General features: G+C 34.5%; 2 protein-coding genes across 12 annotated transcripts in view; one reads left to right on the plus strand and one right to left on the minus strand.

Annotated features, from left to right (window-relative positions):
* LOC103910192 (von Willebrand factor A domain-containing protein 7) overlaps positions 1 to 16,514 on the plus strand; it is a 33,682-nt gene that overhangs the window by 15,050 nt on the left and 2,118 nt on the right. The gene's annotated exons all lie outside the window — the stretch shown is intronic.
* On the minus strand, positions 1,441 to 16,112 carry LOC101883788 (uncharacterized). 8 transcript variants are annotated; one of them, XM_073943889.1, is made up of 14 exons: positions 16,030 to 16,112; positions 15,846 to 15,927; positions 15,591 to 15,724; positions 15,394 to 15,486; positions 12,569 to 12,635; positions 11,172 to 11,287; positions 7,838 to 7,936; positions 6,494 to 6,636; positions 6,301 to 6,385; positions 5,707 to 5,857; positions 5,370 to 5,563; positions 5,126 to 5,276; positions 4,731 to 4,858; positions 1,441 to 2,587 (listed from the first exon to the last, which is right to left on the minus strand). In XM_073943889.1, the coding sequence occupies exons 5-14, from the start codon at positions 12,633 to 12,635 to the stop codon at positions 2,282 to 2,284; spliced, it is 1,440 nt and encodes a 479-aa protein (XP_073799990.1). In that variant the 5' UTR covers positions 15,394 to 15,486; positions 15,591 to 15,724; positions 15,846 to 15,927; positions 16,030 to 16,112; the 3' UTR covers positions 1,441 to 2,281. The 8 variants fall into 8 exon arrangements, with proteins under 8 accessions (XP_073799990.1, XP_073799994.1, XP_021328551.1 ...); XM_073943893.1 differs by having other exon boundaries at positions 8,465 to 11,287; XM_021472876.3 differs by having other exon boundaries at positions 15,591 to 15,727.

Consider the following 16,514-nt stretch of genomic DNA (forward strand, 5'->3'; position numbering starts at 1 on the left):
ATCAAAAATGATGTATATAATATGCCATATATGACATATATCCTATATTTCTGAGGTAATCCGTCACGTTTTTTAAACTGTGCAGAGTTGTAGCTGCTTTACTGGGCCTACTACACTACTGCATTTCAATACTGCTCATTTTGGTGGTACGTGGAGAGACAATTTTTTTATGAAGTGGTACTTGATGAAAAAAGTTTGAGAGCCACTGGTCTAATAGATATACTGCAAACACACGAATAAACACACTTTAAAAATGTTTTGTTGTTATTTTATTTTTAAAATGGGATAATTATTGGGTTAAAAAGTGAAAAAATAACCCAATGTTGGGCTTGTCCATACAGGTATTTGATCCAACACTGGGTTAATATAATAAAGCATTGTGATCTTCAAAACCAATTTAACATCCAAATGGAGACATTTAATAAACATTCTGCAAACGCTCCAATGAATTCACTCTAAACATGTTTTGCTTTTATTTTAAAAAGGAATGAATGTAGACAGACCCAACCATTGGGCTAAAAGCTGAAAAAAACAACACAATGTTTGTCCATATTTGCTCCACAATGGGTTAATAAAATGCATCATTTTTAGAGGGATTTTCAAAACGTCCATTTAACATCCAAATGGAGACATTTAATAGAAATATTGCCAACACACAAATAAATACACAAATGTTGGGTCAAATATTGACAAACCCAACCTTTTAGTTAAAAGGTGTCATTTAAAGTTTAATTGAGATAATCAAACCAACATCGGGTTAAAACAACCCAGAATTTGTAGAGTGATATTCAAAACATCTATTTAACATCCAAATAGGGACGTTTAACAGACATTTTGCAAATACACTCTAAACATGTTTTGTTATTTTTTTTTAACAAATGGGCTGAATATGGACAGACCCGACCAATGGGTTAAGAGGTTAAAAAATAACCCAATGTTGGTTTTGTCCATATTGAACCCATCATTGGGTGTATACAATACAGCATTTGTAAAGAGAGATACTCGAAACATCAATTTACCATCCAAATGGAGATGTCTAATAGACATATTGCAAACACATGAATAAATACACACATGTTGGGTCAAACATTGGCAAACCCAACCTTTTAGTTAAAAAGAGTCATTTAAATTTTAATTGAGATAATCAAACCAACATTGGTCAAAAGAACACTCTAAAAAATGCTGGGTTGAAAACAACCCAATTTGGGTTATTTTGTAACCCAGCGCTGGGTCAAAAAGGGACAAACCCAACGCTGGGTTAATTTGACCCAGCAGGTTGGGTTACACGTCTAACCCAGCATGCTGGGTTGTGATTTTAACCCAACTATTGGTTAAAAATAACTACACTGCTGGGTTGAAAGTAACCCAAAATGGGTAGGAAATTTAATCTAGAAACTTTGGTGATTAAAATTACTAAAATAAAAACAATTCACAGTGATACATACTTCAGAAATAGAATTTTATTTGACAAAACATGTAAAAATGTGTCCATCTGTATTTAAAACATATTCACCTTAGCATTAAAATTTTTTTTAAGAAAATGTATCAAACTGCTTAACAAAAACACTGACTTAAGTCAGACAAATAACTTAAGAAAAAGAAAGATTTGAAATATAAAAACTTTTCATAACATTTGCATCAATCATCTGTAAGAATTAATTGCAATGTAAGTGCAGAGTAGAGGAAAAATAAATGCAGAATAATGAAAAAAAACATCTTGACAGAAGATTCACTGAAAAATACAAATGTGTACACAAACATCTACATATCCTAACATATATAAATCATCAACTTTAATGTAGAAAGAACGTAATGTAGAATTAATAATAATAAAAAGGCACCAAAGGAAAAAAAAAAGTTTAGATTAGGAAAAAAGAAAACAATTTAAAATAGAAAATTTTAAATAGGTAAATATTTCATAACTTTTACAATCATGTGCAAACATCCGTAAAAAAAGTTGCAATCTAACTGCATTGTAGAGGAAAAATATTTAGAATAATGAAAGTGCATAAAACTGACTGAAGTCAAACTTACTTCTAAGAAAAAACATTTAAAGTATGGAACCATTTCATAACGTGCACAAACATTTATATGCATCACATTAACATACCATGTGACAAAAAATGTCACAATAGGTCATCAATACAATTAATCGCAGTACGATTCAAGTAACTGAAGTAATGTAACTGATAGAAGTAGAAGAAACAGAGTAGACTGTAGAAGTAACAGAGTACAAGTTGAAGTACACAAAAACCAAGGAAGCGGTAAGGTTACAGTATTATTACTGTTTTTCAGCAAAAATGAATGCTCGCAGAACTCTTACTGCCGGTGTCTCCTCCCCAGGAAGTCCATACACCACAGTCTGTAGAAACTGCCACACTAGGGAACACTGCTTGGGGTAGTTCACGTCAAAAATGTAAAATGCTTTAAAGCAAATGTCCACTGCAGCAAGTAATGTGCTTTGCTCAAGTGCTGTGCCATTTATTATAGCAAAGGCTTGAAAGTTGTGGTTGTCTCCAAGCATGAGCACGTAAGGAGATTCAATGGACTCTTTTGAACGAAGGTACTCAGCCATATTGGTCCCAATCTGAAAAATAAATAAATAAATAAATAATGGTATAGATTCATTAAAAACTTAAAAATGTTAAAGTTAAACCAACTAAAAGTTCAGCTAACACACTGCAAAAAAGTTTCTTAAATTTTTCGCCTTTCTAGTCATAATATTTAAAAATTCTAAAATCAAAAAGAATTTTCTAGACAAGCAAACATGATGTCTCATTTAAAGCAATAATATGCCAAAATTAAGAGAAATTTTCCCTAAAAACAAGCAAAATAATCTGCCAAAGGGGTAAACAAAATAATACTGTCATAAGGAAAAACAAGATTATTTTGCTTACCTCATTGACAGATTATTTTATCATTTATCATTATATTTATCATTATTTCTTAAAACAAGACAGTATGTTTTGCTTGTCTAGAAAATTATTCTTGATTTTGGAATTTTTATATATTTGGACAAGAAAGAAGATGAAAAATCTAAGTAAGAAAAGCATTTTTTGCATTGTGTTGGCATTAGGGCACGACTTTTTGGCCTGGGTGCAGATGACTCAATGCAAAAACACAGTTCTTTTACGATGTTACTTTTATTTTTTAATATAATGTCAGCTTAATGTAACATCAAATTCTGTCTTTATTTACTCAACCCTTTGTCAATACAAACTCCAATTTGTAATAAAAGCTAAGAATTTTCTGTACATATCCCTGTCTACGCAACTACCACTTAGGTTAACGAAATGAACATCCATTTAAATTTTTGTTCAGATATTCTAAAGAGACTTTATTGCTTTATATGATCAACAAACTAAAATGTAGGCTTTTAATTACATACAGCTGTGATCAGAGAACAAGCAGAAGCACAAGCATGCTTTTTGTCTCACAAAGCAGTCAAGGACACATGCTTGAGATTCTGTTTAAAGTTAATGTTTATTTTAAAAAGCTATTGTGTCTCTTCAGAAAATGTTGTTTATACTTAACTGCTCAATTAATATGGATTATTTTTTACAGACACTTTATAATTTTTTTGAAGCTTTAAAGTAGACTTGCTGCAATAGTCGGTGATGTCAGTGTTCAAGGAGAAGTCCACGCCCAGAGCAAAATGCTCATGCCTTTCTTTGTTCAGTTGTAAAAAAAAGTTTTTTGAGAAAATCATTTTAAGATATAGATATGGTGTACCGATTTTGAATTACCAAAATGCAATTTAAATGTGGCTTTAAACATTCCCAAATGCGGTTGTAACTGATCCCAGCAGAGAAAGAAGGGTCTCATCTAGTTAAACTATCATTATTTTCATAAAAAAAAAAAAAAAAACTTTTTATGAAACAAACTGATCATTTTGATAGAGAAGACTCTTTCTACTCAGCTGGGATCATTAACAACCACATTAGGGATCATTTGAAGCTGTATTTCAACTACATTTCTGAAGTTTAAACTAAACAAAAAAAAAAAATTCTGACTGAAGAAAGAAATACATTAACATTCAAGATGACATAACCTGCAAATCTTTGTTCTGGAAACTGAAAAGTTGACTTCTCCTTTAAGACTGACATTAAGGAGAGCAAGAGGATAATGGAGGAACCAGTAATCATACTGGGTAGAAGAGCACAATCAGCACACCTCTTGAAAGAAGAGGGAGACAAAAATGAAAAGGAAGCTGGCACTGAGCCACAGCCCTCCATTATTACCGGTGTTGTGACACATCAATAAACCAGTGAAAAAAATTGCGTCAAACCTACTTCAAAGTGCTACTGACACTATCAATAAAGGGACAAAAATCTCTCAAATTTTTAAAATAATGTAAAAAAAACATTAATTTGTCATTTAACAATAAATACATACAATGGGTCCTTTTCACATTAACAAGAATCTCAGACGTGGAAGTCATCATCATTTTGAAAACTTTATAGGGTTAATTGGGAGATAACGAAAAATATAATTTTTGTATTTGGTCTAATGACAAAAGTAAAAAAAAATCTAATCAAACCAAATTAGTTTCCAAGACTTTACCAAATAAGGAAGAATAAATCATTATTCTCTTTCAATTCCAGTTTTTTTAATAAACATCCTCGCTGCAGTGTTAATTACAGTTATTATAATTTCTCTATGAAAAGGGCCCATACAACGTATTATAAATGCTTTACATCATGTAGTTTTAGCAGTAGCTGTTAACTTACAGGCTGTATGTCAATGAAGGCTTTCCTGGTTTCTAGGAAAGTGGGTTTGAACGTTTTTCTTCCAATTTTGTACACATGCGTTGGAAGGATTACAGGAAGGAGTTGCATGGCGATGTCACTCTGTCTCTCTTTAAAATAAAAAACACCCAAAGTACAAAAAATGTAAATTAACTGCAACAAAAGGTGACTGAAATAAATCTACATACAGTATATTACATTAGTTTCTAAAATTAAGAAATACTTAACTATTAAGAAATACTACACTAAAAATGATAATGAAAATTGTCAATACTAACAGTCATTTTTATATTAAGGGGCAATATTCACAATCTATCCTTTTTGGGATTGATGGGGAAGTAACTAATTTCATAAACAGTTTGCTGAATGCCTATTACCTGCTGACATTGTTTCTATGTCGTGAAGTAGATTAAGAGCTTGTTTTTGTTTGCTGGCAACCTGAAGAATCTTATCCTTAAACACTGGTACCCAATTTTCTGTGAGTTTTGAAGCACAGTCTGGATTCAAAATTAAAAAATCCTGGGATATCTAAAAAGCAGAAAACAAAGACAAACATGGCAAAAGTTGTAAAACAAAATGAAACGTACTTAGCCAATGAATTTAGTTAAAAAATTTTCCCACCATGCCTGGAGTGTCGAGAAGACGTGGATACTCTTTGGCTATTTCCATTATCGTTTTGGATCCATCGTCACGAATCCATTTTGCCCTTTGAATCGCTGTTTCTTTCATGTACTGCTCGACCTGACTTGCTGGCCAGATATTATTTCTGAGCCACTCTATCATTTGAGTTGCTCTTTCCGAGTCCACATTCGAATCTGTTGTGAGAAGAACCATACATCACAAACATACAGCAATTAATGTTGGCAAATAGAGATCATATTCATATCAAACAGTTAGGTCTTTTAAATGGGTCAAAATTTTAAATGATACCCAACCCTACACATATGTACCCACATACCAGGAAAAGTAAAATTACTGCCGTCTCTTGGGTTGTCTGAACAAACTGGCTTTTGTCTTCCTCTTCTAATCTTTTTGCGCACATTCCGAAGACGCTCTTCAAGGAAGCCTGTGGCAGGTCTGTGAAATCTACCTGGACTGAACCATGCCTCCTTGTGTTAAAAAAAATACAAAAACAGAATTAGAAATTAACACTGGACCAATTTACCCAGAGTTCCAGAACTAAGGTAACAGTGACATTAGTTGTGTTGAAGTACATAAATGCACAAACAGAAAAACCCTCAAACAGCCCATAAAATCGGGCTCCATAAAGTCTGAAATGGTTGAAGGACATTACAAATTAAAGCACCCTGTTATTATTGTTTGTAATGTGCTTTTTGATTTTCTTTATTATTTACTTCTTGCATGACTTAAGTACTTATTATTTTCCATTTAAATTTTAATTTGTAATTATTGTTAACAAGTATGTACTTGTAACATGGTAGTTAAATAAGAAAATACAGAGAAATGTAAGATTCTTAATCAGATTTGTAATAAGTAATCAGATTGTGAGATACAGAAAAAAATAATAATCTGTCTTTGACACTGTACTCACATAGCCTTTACCCTGGCAATCCTTAAGGCATGGAAATTGTTCGACTATTGACGAAGCCAAGGTGACTTTTGTTGCTCCACTTGGACTAAAAGAAACAATATTCTGATTTTTTTAAAAGATACTACATATGTACACATTTAATTTCTCAAACAATATTTTTAGCATTAAATACATTACTTAAATTTGTACTTACTTTTCTCCAAAGCGCTCAATTAGATGTGAAACCAAGATACGAACCATCGATTGTCTTTCTTTAAGCGAAATGCAGTTGCTTTTTTCAATGGCATCCACAATACTGCTGCCACAGGATGTTGCTGTAAGGATGTCTCTTACATTCTAAAAAAAAAAACATTTAAAAATAAATATAAAATTAAATGTGTTTGATAAATGTTGATTCGTCCTGAAATAAAGTGAAACGGCTATACGTCGTGTTTGCTGGCCTCACACATCTGTCAGCCACTCAGTCAGCACGTCACCTTAAAGGGTAAACAAATGTTGCACAGCTCTACTATGGTTACAAAAGGTTCACAGTGTTATAATTCACTTACCCTTTAATACGTTTTAGTGTAAATATTACCTGCTATTAAAAAAATAAAATGTTTTGAGTAAGAAGCTATAATATGTAGCCGTGGCGGGATGAATTGTGGCGTGGCGCCCCGCCATGGAACAATGTATGTAGCAGAAATCATGGCATGTAAATATATATATATATATATATATATATATATATATATATATATATATATATATATATATATATATATATATATATATAAAAATATATAAATATATGTGTGTGTGTATAAATAAATAAATATATATATATATATATATATATATATATATATATATATATATATATATACACACACACACAAGGTTTCCGCTACATTCATTCTTACATGGTGGGGCGCCACACCAAAATTCATCCCACCATGGCTACATCACAGCTTCTCACTCAAAACATTTTATTTTTTTAATAGCTGGTAATAATCGCACCAAAACACATTAAAGGGTAAGTGAATTATAATAGCGTGAACCTACTGTTGCGTGAGGCCAGCAAACATGACGTATATTCGTTTCACTTTACTTCAGGAAGCATTAATGCTACTCTGTAGGTCTATTGGAGACATTCATAAATATTTCTAGCAAATTTAATAAATGTTAGTGACACACTCTTACATAAACGCACTAAAATCACACTCAGCACCATTTGTTTGAGAGCGCACAAGACCTGCGCGCTCTTGAAGCGGCTTATATTTGAGGGGGCATACAGAAGTTTTGTGCACGAGCAGAGGAAATTGACACGCAAGCAGAGATTCGCATGCTCGTAGGCTATTACATAAATGCGATCCCGACTTATAATACTGCGCTTACGACACCTGTCATTGAAATAACTCCATAGGTAGTGGGTAGATCTGTGTAATAAAAAAAAAAAAGGCTTGTCGCCACAGCTGGAAAAAATCCTAGAGGAAACACTGTATACACACACACACACACACACACACATATATGGTTTATCAGACTGGAACCTTACAAATGCTGCTGCATGCTCCACCGTTCTTCTGTGCTGCTCAGGACCCTGCTGCTGCTCCCTTAGTACTGTTACTGTAGTTGCAGGCTCTTTGATTGATTCCTTTAATAAATAAAAATGAATAGCAATTCACATGTCTGTATTGCATTTTTACTATAGGTTTACCTTGCCAAATATATTGTGTCAGCAACAATACAGTGATGCTTGTATCCACGATTGTTACATGCCAGAATGTGCAAGGTTAATGTAGATTAACACTAACATCATAGAAGACAAGTCTGGTATAATGGATAGAGGAACGTACAAATTATGTCCAGAATTTCAGTTTAAAACACCAATCACTATGAAAGAAAGAAAATGACGTGCATATGAATTTCCTTGGATATGTATTTTTAAACACTTGTAGATTTAAATTTATAAAACAGCATTTCCATATGAAAGGTACTCAAGTAAGGTATTTTTTCATATTGCAGCTTGTATTGAAGATAAGCAAAATGCAATGTAAATTTTTTTTGATGTCATGCAGCCATAAGTGTCATCACATAAATTATTTATAATGGCATTGCTGATCAACTTCACACTTGATTAACATGACATTTCAATTTAACTAAGCCATTCATTAAAACTTACATGTATTGCGATGTCCCCATGATGACTTTGATGAAATTTGTTGATATTTGTATAAATGTTCAAACGTGCATGATAGTTTTTAGTATTAGGTGTACACAATCATGGGCTAATGTTGTTTTTGATCACCCTGCTACCATAACCCCATCCACCCACCCAACACCAAAAACCCATCTTCAACAACGCCCTCCCGCCCCCTCCTAGAATAGCCTGTATCGCAGCGAAATGTAACGGTGGTTCTCATCGTCCTGTAAGGACATTACAACATGAAGGGGGTGATGATCTTCAACAGTGTGAATGTCCACCGAATCAAGCACAGAAGAAGGAGACACAGAGAAGGCAAAATAATGCCTGTCAAATCCAACTGTGTCCCATTTTTTCACAACGAATTTGACCTTGGAGTCAAAGAGCACAACATTCCTAATGGTTGCAAACTGGGGCTCACCATCAGCAGAGTGAGATACAAAAAGTGTCATTCCTGGCCTATAGGTTGCTCCCTTGTACTTAATCCAAGATGGTAAATAGACTTCTGAGAACAAAGGGATTCCCTCAAATCCATGTTTCACTTTTTCAAAATCGTCTATAGATGCCAGGAGTGTGGTGTATCCTGGACCAACTTCAAAGTCATGTGAGAACATTTTCTCAGACATCAGGGTGTAGCACAACATCATCTGATGTCGGAAAGCCTGTGTTTTACAAATGTTCCGAAAATTGCAGGTTACATGACTTAGTCTTTTGAAAAATCCATGTTTTGCCTCAAAACGCATGGACCAGAAATGAACCAACGGTCCAAGTTTCCTGATGGCCCCAGGATAATGAAGCATGAAGTGGTGCTTTGGCTTCAAATGCCTGTCTGGATAAAGCTCCAAAAACAGACTATGGTGTTCCTCAATCAAATGCTGCAAAAATGTAACTGCCTCTGCAGTTAAGGCTGGAGAGAAAATCAACTCCATACAGCTAAGTAATGAAAGTATTAGTTCCCAGTGTCTCTCGCCTTCTGGAATCAAATCCCCTATCATAAGAGGGAGCAACCTTAGAAGGCACCACATCTGTGCTGCTGTTTGTCTCATGGCCCCATCCGGATTTTTAAGATCCTGAGGCTTGATAACAGATGGCTTATTGCGACTATCAGAAAAACCATAATCAAAGCTTGTAAGTCTATTATTCAGTTGATCGAGTGTTAAGAGTTTTTGTTCAATCAGAGAATTAAGAACAAGCTTGATTTCGTAACCTCCAACTCCTTCCAAAATGTCATGCATGACATCAGGAGTTACATTATCAGTTACATGGTAGAACTGCAGTTTATTGAGCGAACACGCTCTTTTAATGCCAGTTTCAGTTGGGTTATTCTGAAGTAAATCAGAGTGATAGTTTATCCTGTTGCGCATCACTGACAGGTCCTCAACTGTCTGTTCTCTCAAAACCTCTTTATGAACGCGACACCATCGACATACAGTTTTCCCTGAGAAACTTTCTGTGTAGCCTAGGATGGAATTAAGACCCAGGTTATCCCCACAAACCTGTGCAACGCTTGCTTTAATAGTACCCTTGAAATGTTTTGTGTCAACCTGAACTCCTTCCAATTCCAGATCCTTAATCTCAGACACAATTGGATCTAAGACAGCATTTATTCCATAAGTTTTTATGTCATCTGTCTTGTACACTGCCAACAAGAAGTGAGAGTTTAGGCTGGAGAGAAACTCAGGTCGCAAGCATTTAAGAGTAAAATAAACAAAGCCTAGCTTGTGAACTGAAGTTTTTGATCCAAGTGGGTTTACCATCTCACATTCATCGTTGTACAGTACAAGAGGAATGGATAACTCTTTGGAAAACAGTTCACTGGATTTGAAGATTGTGCCGTCTCTAAAATCTTGCAGTGCAGTGCTCTCTTGATTTTGGCATTCAAAGATCTTGTCTATTGTCCCTGGACTTTCTAAAACCAGCTTTAGCAAAGGCCTTAAAGGAATTAGCTGAAACGTATCTTGGACTGCCACTTGTTTTACAATCCCCGTCAATGTGTCTCTCTTTTGGGTGTATGAGACACCAGGGAAAGGCACTTCTTTTGGATGAACAAAGCATCCAGACTGTGTAAAGTACTGCTTTTGCTTGTACTCTGACTCAAAGCCCTGAAATGGTTGAGCTGCCACTGCAAAATTTTCTAAAAAACTCTGGCTCTCAGGACTGTCAAGGTGGCCTATGTCTCTTAAAAAAGAGGCTGTTTTTCTTTGTAGGGATCCAACAACATCACTGACAAGGCTAGATGTGTGCTCTACCACACAATTAACAGCACTCAATGTCTGGGAGGAATTTGACCTTAATTTTGCTAAAAACAATGCTACCCTGTCTCTTATATTTTCCTCCTGAAACTCATCACATTGTTCATCAGAAATGTCATCATGCTCCTCATCACTCTGTTCAACAGCCTCTAAAACTGAATCTGATGAATAGTTTTCAGGCTCAACCAAAGGGGCTTCCTCCATTTCATTGCCAATTTCATTAGCATGCTGCAGTAGGTGTCTTCTAAATGATCTAATAATACTGAATGTGCGATTACATCCAGCTTGAGCACACTGAAAGTATGTGGATGTAGAATAGACATGATGTGCAACTCTCAAATGTGAAAAAAATGCTCTGACATCAGATCCCAAAGACCTTTTGCATTTAAAGCAAATATACCCCATGTTGTGTACACCTAATACCTTTTACTTACATCAAGCACGTTCTTGAGGTTCTTCTTGAATTTTAAACGAAGTCCAATAATAGGGATAAGAGAAGTCAGTGTGACATCATCTAAAAGAAGGAGGGTTTCTTGATCAATCTTCTCAGCTGTAAGACAAAATATGCAGAACATAAAAGTATTTTATGCAGATAACCATAAACAGTAATTGTTCATGTACAATCAGCTTTGTGTAAAACAAATATTGCTTCAAAAAATTAATTACTGTCCAAAAGTATTTTTGTCTCATACAACTAAAAAATACAAAAGTTGGAAGTGGCGTTCTCATTTAAAGAAAATAATTCCTAACTGGTACCCAGTGCTAAATCAATTCATGGTAAACTTACAAGCCATATAGTTTGCTGCATTCACTATCAATATAAAGCTGTTTTGATCTGTATCGTATAAAATTCCACTGAAATGAAAGTGACTTGACTTTGAGCCAAAGATTTAAAGACTGTAAACATTTGATTACTTCGATTAACGAGCTACGAATCACGCATGCATACGAAAGTTGGCACACACCTCAAACAAGCCAAAATCAACAAAAAAAAGTCTCTTGGAGCGGAATCTCAAACCCAACAGGAAGTTAGATCTATTTAACTTTCTGTGGCAAAAAAGTAAATAACAGAAAGCCACTGGTTGCATGAACAGCAAATTTAAAAAATTAAACAGCCAAGGACAAATTGCCATTTGTTTTTTAATCTCTCAGTAGTTTAAAGTGTTGAAGTGGCTACTGATTACTAGGGCTGCCCCTAACAATTGATTAACCTTTAGTCGATCAAAATGTTTTAGTTGCAGAAAAAAAAAATCCACATTGGTGAAGTCATGCAGATTGTTAACAGCTGATCTATGCAGTAGTAGCTACATCAGGCAGAATTTTCGAATGCTCTTATCGGCCTCAAATAAGCTATGGCTTAACATCTGCAATATAGTAGCAACTTTACATGGCTGCTCAATCTAATGCTACTGTAGAAATATGTGCACAATGGAAATGTCTGTGCAGAGTGTGAAAGCATATCAGCACCTTTGTGGTAACTTGCTCTTTAAATTCTTTGCCATGTTTGGTCATTTAGATAACAGTAATACAGCCTTTGAAGATATGTGAAGACACTACATTTCTGTGTGCACTCACAATAAAAACAACACTGCACTTTGTAAATACTGTAAGTAACAGGATGGGCTTTCTGCCCAATCCAAAACTATGTATATTTGCCTTGTAAAATAGGCAATGTGGACAATTAAAGACTAATTATGATTTAAATGGTTTATAAATAAATGTGTAATTATTCAAATAATTTTTCAAATGAACATCACAAGTCAAACAAACAAATCTTTAGACAGAGCAGCCCTAATGATTACAATGAACCAAGTAAAATATTATTACATACCTTCAAATTTGGGGATCAACTCTGCAAGATTCCATTCTATTAATTTGTTTTTTACGTATTCATCCATCTGAAATAACCAACAGATAAAAGCATTTTAGCAAAATATTAATAAAGTAAAAAAGATAATCTCAGCCACAAGTCACTTTATCACAAAAATACTCCTAAGTGATCATAATTATCCAGGGTGTCACAAAAGATGGAAGTCAAACTTTTCTTTTTGGGGATCGAAGATGATTAGGTTGGATTTAGTCTGAGCTCAGACATTCCCATCTGCATTAAACTAACCATACGTACAGGATTAATTAAAGATAAGTCAAATGATGTCTGTAGAATGTAATATGCTCTTAGTAAATGAATAACATTTGCTATTCAATGAACAGCTGTAGAAGCATAGAAGGAAATACTTTAAGTATGTTCTGACCAAAAAAGAAAAAGAAAAAAAAGAGAAGCTGAATTTAACACTTATGCATTATTACAAAAATGACCTAAAAAAATTAATTGAATAAATTTAAGGAGCACAACAGTAAAAATACAACTGTTTTACAGTTTACACCTCAGAAAGATCACTAATCACAGTACTTGCTGCCATTACCTACATAGAAAAAGATAATGTGTCATTCAAAATGCATTTTATTAAAAAGGAAAAGCTCCTAAATGATTCTAACTGTTCTTGGTGTGGTGTTTAAGAAACAGCTGTCGAACATGCTTAGTTTCAACTCTTTTTTAGCCTGAACTGAGCTCAGGGATTCCCGCCTGCATCAAACCATTTACAGGATTTAAAAAATAACATGTTAGTAGTAAATTAAGTTACCAAGTCAGTGCAGACCACAGACACCTGCATTGTGAAATGTTGAAAGGAGGGTTTTTTTCTTCCATTGATCATGCGGTATAAACTTCCATTAAAACAGCACTTAAAGCAGTTCATAGTTGCATCCAATATCTCATGTCACGAGTGATAAGGATGAAATGTTCCAGAATAAAGGTGAAAGTGACAAACTGCAGTTAAAGTTGAAAAACTAAAAACGAAACACCCAAAATTAACATGAAACTGTGGAGGAAATGTGGATAGCGCGATGACGCAATGACATTAATCGAATTATTTGATATAACATGTAAAACGGGATCATGAAAGAAACATTCAAAACGCAACTAATTTAAATGCCTTAAATCCACACGTAATGGCTGTAACAGCCGGATAACAAACCTCACGACAGCAGGTCAAAGGGGAAAGTGAGAGAAGCAGAAATTAAATTTAACGTTCAGCTTTTCTCCAGCAGTGAAAGAGGGGGTTCTGCTGTATCAGTCACAGAAAGACTGACTAACGTTAGCAAACGCACAGACAGTCAATAGTATCCAGCTGCAGGCCCGCAGAACCACACGTTTTAGGCACACACAATCTAGGCAAACCATATATGGTTACGACGGATGTTAATGTGATTAACGTCTTTTTGAACATCGTCATCGATATATTTTGATATATATGATGAATAAATATTGTACACAATAAACAATAGCGTTTACTTTATTTCACAAATATTGCAATCGAGACGGCTGAAGGGGAGCATTGTTTCCGATCGCCATTCAATATAATAGACTGAACAGTTTTTAATCATTCATTATATCTGATCAGTCATTATTATCTGACAATAATATAGCAGATACTCGTTTGCTGGCCTTGCTGAACGATCTAATTTGGACAGGTTTAATTTATATAATGGATTAATTTATGATAAAGGAAATAATAGCAAGTTAATATAGGCAATAATACATTATATGTAATAAAAATCTTTACATGTACCAAATGTATAACACTATATTAATATTTTACTCAAGCGATTCAATAGTGTTTGTTTGCTTAACTTTCTAATAATCTTTTAATTAATGATTTCCCACATTTAATACTGTAGTAATTTATAGTAAGCAAAAAATTGTTTTTAAAACCAAAATGTAGTAATAGGAACAAATTAACTATTAATAATAAAAAATAAGTGTGTGTGTGTATATATATATATATATATATATATATATATATATATAAAACAGCTGTGACAGTTTAGTAAAAGATAGTTTATATATTAACTTATAATTATAATCAGATAATCAGTTATGATAATCAGTTTATAACTATATATATATTGTTTAAATTATTAACTATAGTAGGCTAATTTATTTTAAAATGACATATTATTGTTTGCTTTTTATATTTTACAATAAAGTGATTTTAATCAAGTATGATTATAGTAAGATATTGAATTAGTTTATTACACTTAATCCAACAAATAGACGGTCTATGTTTTCTTTGTATATGAACACATGAATAAAGTCATAAGTGTCTTTAACCAATTATTTTTATTTACATAATTCGAGTTCAGAAACTGTAGAGATGTTAAAATGATCGTGATGTAATAATAATAATAATGACTGAAATGGGAAACCATAATGAAATGGGAAACCATAAATTGTGTGTCCTCGATTGTGTGTGCCTAAAACGTGTGTGGTTCTGCGGGCTTGCAGCTGGATATATCTCGACACTGTAGGGGTTCACACACACACACACACACACACACACACACACAGCAAATTGTGCAGTCTCTGCGTTTTAAGTAAGGTTAGATGAAGTGTTTTAAATAACGTACTGGCGGTCACGTTGCATCCACGATACAATTAGGTTAACTTAATTTTGACAGCCCTTAAGTTCAGCGAAATGTAACGTTACCTTACAAGCAGAGCGGGAATGTACGTGGATATGCTGACAAAATTATTTAAGTGAACCTGTACAAACACAATAGCTTTAACATATACAAAAGTAATATTAAAATGTTCACCTTATCTTTTCCAAGCTCCTTCTGACGACGATGTTGGCGCGCCCTTTCTCGTCAAGACGACAAGGTCGTCTGTGAGGCGAAGCACGGCCGTCTCTTTTTAGTCGTTAGGTAAAAAAAAAAGCGTATATATGTATTATACAGGAAACTAAATGTGTTATCTCGTATGAACATTGGTAAATACACACCGAATAACTTACCTTTCAGACAGAATTTCGCTTGCTTCCCTCTAAAGACGGCAGAGAAAATGGCGGTTGCTCACGCTGATGTCCCTGCTTGCCTGGACGGTGACGTCACGTGCGCGCTCTTTCACGTATGCGTTTCCAACCCAGCACTGCTGGGTTACAGATCAAGACCGATTTTAACCCATAACTTAAGTGAACACTGTATCAAAACCATATCCAACACAATAGCTTTAACATATACAAAAGTAATATTAAAATGTTTAACGTTACCTTATCTTTTCCAAGCTCCTTCAGACGACGATGTTGGCGCGCGCTTTCTCGTCAAGACGACAAGGGCGAAGCACGGCCGTCTCTTTTTAGTCGTTAGATAAAAAAAAGCATATATATGTATTATACAGTAAACTTAACGTGTTATCTCGTATGACCATTGTTAAATACACACCGAATAACTTACTCTTCAGACAGAATTTTGCTTGCTTCCCTCTAAAGACGGCACAGAGAAAATGGCGGTTGGTCACGCTGATGTCCTGCCTGTCTGGACGTTGACGTCACGTGCGTGCTTTTTCACGTCGTTGTTCCCAACCCAGCACTGCTGGGTTATAGATCAAGACCGATTTTCAACCCAAATAGGGTTAAATCAACCCAAAATTGTTACCCAGCAGTCTCAACCCAGCAATTGGGTTAAAAAACCAACCCAGCGTTTTTTAGAGTGAACCCAGCATTTTTAGAGTGAGCTCCAAAGCGTCCATTTAGCATCCACATGGAGACATTTAATAGACACACTGCAAACGCTTGAATAAACACACTCCAAACATGTTTTGTTTTGTTATCATATCTTAAAAAACAGGATGAACATGGTAAAAAGGTGAAAAATTACCCAATGTTGGGTTTGTCCATATTTCATCCAACCCAGCATTTTTAGAGTGATTTATTCAAAAC

The sequence above is a fragment of the Danio rerio genome, chromosome 3 (assembly GCF_049306965.1).
Source record: "Danio rerio strain Tuebingen ecotype United States chromosome 3, GRCz12tu, whole genome shotgun sequence".
NCBI lineage: Eukaryota > Metazoa > Chordata > Actinopteri > Cypriniformes > Danionidae > Danio > Danio rerio.

Bases quoted from the DNA above. Each gene is read 5' to 3' on its own strand.
- LOC101883788 (XM_073943889.1), bottom strand. From the start codon at position 12,635: ATGGATGAATACGTAAAAAACAAATTAATAGAATGGAATCTTGCAGAG. The intron at 5,858-6,300 runs GTGAGTACAGTG...TTTTAACACAAG, and splicing joins ATTGCCAGGGTAAAGGCTAT to GAGGCATGGTTCAGTCCAGG. The intron at 5,277-5,369 runs GTGGGAAAATTT...TCTGCTTTTTAG, and splicing joins TTCTCGACACTCCAGGCATG to ATATCCCAGGATTTTTTAAT.